This window comes from Petaurus breviceps, unplaced genomic scaffold (genome assembly GCF_028583685.1).
Source record: "Petaurus breviceps papuanus isolate PSGF00001 unplaced genomic scaffold, PetGlider_PUasm1.0 156, whole genome shotgun sequence".
Taxonomy (NCBI): Eukaryota; Metazoa; Chordata; class Mammalia; order Diprotodontia; family Petauridae; genus Petaurus; species Petaurus breviceps.
Window position 1 is genome coordinate 11,200,486 of NW_027185720.1, and position 5,793 is coordinate 11,206,278.

Here is a 5,793-nt window from a genome sequence, read left to right on the forward strand (position 1 = left end):
GCTGCCCTGGCCTCGCCTCCGCTCACTCACTGCCCTGGTCTCACCTCCGCTCACTCGCTGCCCTGGCCCTCCTCCCACTGCCCTGGCCTCACCTCCGCTCACTCGCTGCCCTGGCCTCACCTCCTCCTGCTGCCCTTGTCTCACCTCCGCTCACTCGCTGCCCTGGCCTCACCTCCTCCTGCTGCCCTGGTCTCACCTCCGCTCACTCACTGCCCTGGCCTCGCCTCTACTCGCTTGCTGGGCTGTGGCCAGGTTGGCCTGTCATGCTGCATCTGTGCCTAGAATCTTCTCCCTCATTGCCCTTCTCTGGCCTCAGTTTCCTTATCAGTTAAATGATGTGGTTGAATCTCTGAGATCCTGTTTGCCCCCATGTCTGTGTTCCTGTGAGCCCGGGAGCTGCCCCAGCCGGCCTCCCCTCTAAAACATCCCCGACATGTGGCCGGTCTGATGTTGCTGTGGCTTTTCCCTCCCTCACTGATCCTCCCCAGCTTCTGAAGACCAGCCCTGATGCTGCCTTCTCTACACGCAGCCTCTGAACCTCGTTCACTGCATTGTAGCTGTCTTGTCGTCTTGCTGGGGCTCCCCAGCATTGAGCACGCCCTAGGTGCTTAAGAAATGGGCGCACACTGGGTCTGTTTGTCTAGCTGAAATGGCGCCTCTGAGGCGGTGACTGTGGCCTCTGTCCCCCTGCCCTCCAGGCCCATTGGGCTCTGACAGCAGTGTCGAGGAAGGCCCCACCCCTCCCCTAACCTCCCTCAGCACCCCCCTTCCCCAAGAATCCCAACAAGCTTCAGAAATCGGCAGGCACATGGGGGAGGTGATGTGGTGTAGACAGAGGGCTGGAGAGCCCTCGGTTCAAAGCATGCCATGGGTGCCCCTGGGCCGGGCACCTCGCCTCCCTCTGGCTCATCTTGTTCATCAGTAAATGAGGTGACTGGACCTGTGGGGCCTCTTCTGGCTCTAGACTTCAGGCCCTATGAGCTGCTTTGGGCTGAGGAGGTTAGACTGGTTGGCCCCTCGGGCCCCTTCCTTCTCCAGATCTATGATCTGATTGGTGGACCAGCCCTGCCAGATGCTCGTGGGGTTCAAGGCCCCCCCGGGCCTGCTGTTCCTCCCCAGGCCAGCAGGAGGGAGTGAGCCAGAGAGCTTCCATGTGCCCACCGTCCCAACCATGTGCTGCAGCCGTGCCCTTTCCTCATTCCCCACAGCCCCAAAGACGCTCTGAGAGCCCTGAAAAAGAGGATCGTGGGCAATAAGAACTTCCACGAGGTGATGCTGGCACTCACGGTGAGTGCCTGCCCCTTCCCAACCTGGCCTTGCCCCCTCTGGTGCCTGGGCCCTTCAGCACTTTCTGCGTCTGCCTCATCCCAAGCCTGCCCATGGCCACACATGGGCATGTTCCCTCACCTCTGTGCTGTTAGTTGAGGGCAAGGAAGGGGAGAAGTCTGGGGCCTGGGGCCCAGGGTGCTGAATGGTGTTGTTGTAGGGAGAACCAGATGCCCAAGCCAGGGGTCCCCTGGGACCCACCCCTTCACCTAGAGAGGTCTAGAAACCAGAGACCCAGAAGTCTCAGCCAATGTGGGAGCCAGCAGATGTGAGGGAACTGTGGCTTAGCCCCCATCCAAACTGACTCTGTGGCTGTCTGGGCAGTCCATGGCTGGTGGGTGACAAGGGGACAGAGGTCCTTGTGCCTCAGGGTGCCTGGGCCATAGGATGGGAGGGGGAGCTCCCTTCTCTAGTCTTGTATCCAGAGGAAGGTACAAGGCTGTAGTGAATGTCCTGGGAAGTGGGGGGGTGGGGGGAGCGGGCAGAGCAGGGGAGGGATCCGTAGTGCTGATGATCACAGGAGGTTTGTCTTGGTGTGTGTTGGGGGGTAACAGTCGGAGCTTCATCTCTTAGAACTTCCCCTGCCCCCCAGAGTTTGTGTCTCTGGGACTGTTCTTGCTCTCCACCTTGGTTCTGCTCTGTCAAAAGGCTGTGTAAGTCAGAAAGACTTCTTCCTGAGGCCTCATCTCCAGAGAGCCCCATGACAGAGACTTGGATGCTTGGATTTTGTCTGTAAAAGCGATGGCCTGTTTGGAATGAGTGAGACCCTGTTCAGGGAGGGCCCTTTCCTACCTGGAATTCTCACCACTACTCCTTGGACCCTTCAGGTCTTGGAAACCTGTGTTAAAAACTGTGGCCACCGCTTCCACGTCCTCGTGGCCAGCCAGGACTTCGTGGAAGGGGTCCTGGTGAGGACCATCTTGCCAAAGAACAACCCCCCCACCACTGTCCATGACAAGGTTCTCATGCTTATCCAGGTGAGCACCAGGCAAGGGGGCAGGGCCACGGGAGGCCCAGGGAAGAGCAGAGGTTCCCAAAGGGGAATGAGGAACATGGGCCTGGACCTCTTTCCCCCTAGACCTTGAACTGGGAGATTCTTAAGGCAAGACTGAGAGAAGAGAAGGCCAAAACCCATAGCAACACCATACCTGCAAGAAAAATCAGTAGATTAGGAGTCGGGGGACCTGGGTTCAAATCCTACCTCTGACACTGGGTAACTTGGGGCAGGTCACTGTGCTTCTTTTGGCCTCAGTTTCCTCTCCTGTAAAATGAGTAAGTTGGAACCGATGGCCTTTGAGGCTCAGTTTCAGATGTCTGCCTTTCTGGTCTCAGCTTGGTGGCCCAGGGACCCTCAGATCATGCATGGTCTCTGACCTAGACAGCCTCTTCCTCATCCTCATTGTACCTTAGGGTTTACACAGCCCTTTAGAAATATTTCCCATTTTATCCTCACAACAACCCTGTCAGGTAAGTGTGATTATTATCTCCATATTGCAGTTGGGGAAACTGAGGCACGGGGAGGTTACAGTGACTTGTCCAAGGTCATATGACTTGTGCCAGAGGCCAGAGCTGAACTCAGGACTCCCTGACCCCACATCCAATGCTCCATTTATCTACTGTCCTGCCAGTTGCGTTGATGCCATCAGGACTCTTGCTGGGTGCAAGGGGAGAGTAATGTACTAGGATTTGGCACCAGCACTTTTTCTAGGCAGAATTCTCTGGGCTGAGACTTAGGAGACCTGGATTTTGGTCCCAGCCCTGCCACTGTCTGTCAGGCTCTGAGGAAGTCCCTTGAATCCCCTTTCCTCAGTTTCCTCATCTGCAAAATGGGAACAAGGCCTTCGCTAGCCCTTAAGAGGATGGCTATGAATGTAGAGTGGCGTGATGAGATGGGAAAGCCCTCTCAGGCTAAAGTCAGAGAATGATTCTGATCCTTGAAAGGAGAAAGAAACGAGTTAGTCTCTGGTAGGCAGCAGATGCTTGCATTCCACTTTAAAATCTTCTCTTTATTTTCCAAATACATTACTCCCCTCCCCTGCCCAGAGACTGTCCCTCATAGCAAAGAATAAAATAGAAAACCTCAAAGACTTCAGCTAAACTAACTCACCAGCCACACAGAATGGAATTCGTAGTGTGGCACACCCATAGGCCCCCACCTCTGCAAAGAATCAGCTAAGGTGCGTATTCAAGGAGTTCACCTTCTAGTGAAGGATACTGCATAGAAGCCAACAAGTAAATGCAGCCTCTCCCGAGAAGGGAGAGGTGAATATGGAAGGGCTCAAAGTCAGGCCCAGAGGCGAGCCTCGAAGGAGGCTTTGGAGTCCAGGAATTGGAGCTAAGGAGGGACGTGGGAGTACAGTAAGACTACTGGCAGTTAGAGGCTGAAGACCTGGGTTTGAATGTGGGGTCTGATGATCAGGGGACCACAGTGAGAAAGCAGAAGTGGCCTTAGCAGATGTCAGATCCCGCCCCTGCTCTGTACCAGAGAGGCCCCCTGGTGTGCTCCGGTACGTAGCAGGAAGGGGTATCCTGGGTCCTCTCACTCTGAATCTAGTGACCTTGCAGCCCAGGGCCCTTTCCTGGCTCATCCCCGAGCACTCCTGGCTTTCCTTGTGTCCAAGGTGCCTTCTAGTTTAGCTCCCCCAGCCCCCGTGGGAACGGACGAAAGGCCAGAGGAAGGAAGGTCAGTGCAGTGACCAGCTGGCTCTGTCCCCTCTTCCTCTTGGCAGTCCTGGGCAGACGCCTTCCGCAGTTCGCCCGACCTGACAGGAGTCGTGGCCGTCTATGAAGACCTCAGGAGGAAGGGCCTGGAGTTTCCCATGACTGACCTGGACATGCTGTCCCCCATCCACACACCCCAGAGGGTAAGGAGGCTCACCACCTCCCATGTTCCCAGTCAGGCCAGGGCGGACCAAGCTGAGAGGCCAGAAAACTGGGAAGAGACAGAGAAGAGCTTGGCCAGCTGCTGCTTCCTGACCTGCGGGCCTCCTGAGTTTCTCTAGCCAGCCCTTGCTCCTCCCTCTCTGATTCGGTTTTTATCCCTAGTCCGTGTATGGCTCCGAGCCCCCACCAGGACAGAATTCATCAGTAACACAGTCCAGCCAACGCACAAACTCCCTGCAGCAAGCCGTGCCCCCGCCAAACGTGCCGTCCGCCCCTGACGACGTGCCTGTGACGCCGTCACCAGAGCAGGTAAAGAGTGGCCCGGCTCTCGGGTGTCAGTTCCCCCAGCTCCCTCAGCCCCAGTTTCAGGAAGGAGGCTGAGCAGGCAAGGATCCTTAGACGGCCACTCCTTCAGGACATGGAGTGGGAGAAGCCGGGAGCAGCATCATAGTCGTTGGCATTTGGGGAACGGTTTTCTATGGCAGATCTACTGCTGACCGTGGAGCCTCTCCCTCCGTCCCTCAGTTTCCCCTCCTGAAAGAGTGTGTTAATAAGGATTCCCTTGAGCTACTTTCCAGCCATGTGGAGGTCTCTATGTAGAAGATCCCTTACATTTCTCTGGTGCTGAGATTTGGAGCACAACTTCTAAGGAATCCTGGGGTATAAATATCGTTAATTAGAAGCTGTGTTTCTTTGTGGATGGAGAGTCAGAGGTCGTAGGTTCGAGTTGCACCTGTGTCAGCTGTGTGACCCTGGGAAGGTTCCTCAACCCCTCAGAGCTCCAGGAGGCTCCCTAAAACCAAAGATACAGAGAGAGTGCCAATCTGCACTGGTAGAAGGAGTTTCCTTACCTGGGAGTTCTCCAGACCAGAAAAGCCCTAGACCATGTTGGTAGTGCAGCTGCCTAGCTGTGTCATAGAATGAGGGTAACCAAGGACAAGGTACCTGACCTTTCTGAAGCTCGGTTTCCTCATCCTTCAAAGGACTGAACACTGTGCCATGCCCCTGCGCAGTGTGAGTGGGGGATGGTGCTTGGAGAAGTGGGGTAGGGGGCTGAGAGGCAGGGTGGCCCAGTGTATAGACATTACCTTCATTGGAGTCTGACTCTGCCACCTGCTGCCTGCGAGTCCCTGGGCAGGTTGCAGAGCCCCTTCTGTGCCCCAGGCAACTCCCTAAGACACTCAGTGCCAAGAAGTCTCCAGCATGCCCTGGGTGAGAGAGGGGCTGGCCAGGCACTGTGGGTACCAATACAAATAAAAACAAAGTCCCTCCCCTCAAGGAACTTACAACCTAATGGGGGGAGACAGCACACAAGAGGAAGGTGTGGGGAGGAGGTACCTGCTGGGGGCATGGAGGAGAGGCTAGAGAAGGCCAGAAACTGGTGGGCCATGAGGAGGACAAGCACCGTCCTTGAACCAAGGTCTTGGAGCCCAGGGCCCTGCCCTCCCTTCCTGCCAGACGGTCCTGATGACAGATGAGGACCAGGCACATTCAGGCTAGAATCACCTCATAGTCTCCTAATCATGAGCCTTCCTGGGGGAGAGCCCAGAGAAGTCCCAAGGCAGCCGTGCTTCTGGAGCTGGT

General features: G+C 56.1%; 1 protein-coding gene across 6 annotated transcripts in view; it reads left to right on the forward strand.

Annotated features, from left to right (window-relative positions):
* TOM1 (target of myb1 membrane trafficking protein) overlaps positions 1-5,793 on the forward strand; it is a 49,874-nt gene that overhangs the window by 21,927 nt on the left and 22,154 nt on the right. For 4 of the 6 annotated variants that reach the window (XM_069082032.1, XM_069082033.1, XM_069082034.1 and 1 more), the window contains exons 3-6: positions 1,209-1,287; positions 2,154-2,303; positions 4,056-4,190; positions 4,372-4,518. In XM_069082032.1, coding sequence (XP_068938133.1) covers positions 1,209-1,287; positions 2,154-2,303; positions 4,056-4,190; positions 4,372-4,518 — 511 coding nt within the window. The remainder of the gene's footprint in view (positions 1-1,208; positions 1,288-2,153; positions 2,304-4,055; positions 4,191-4,371; positions 4,519-5,793) is intronic. The other 2 variants (XM_069082036.1, XM_069082037.1) reach the window with 1 other exon arrangement.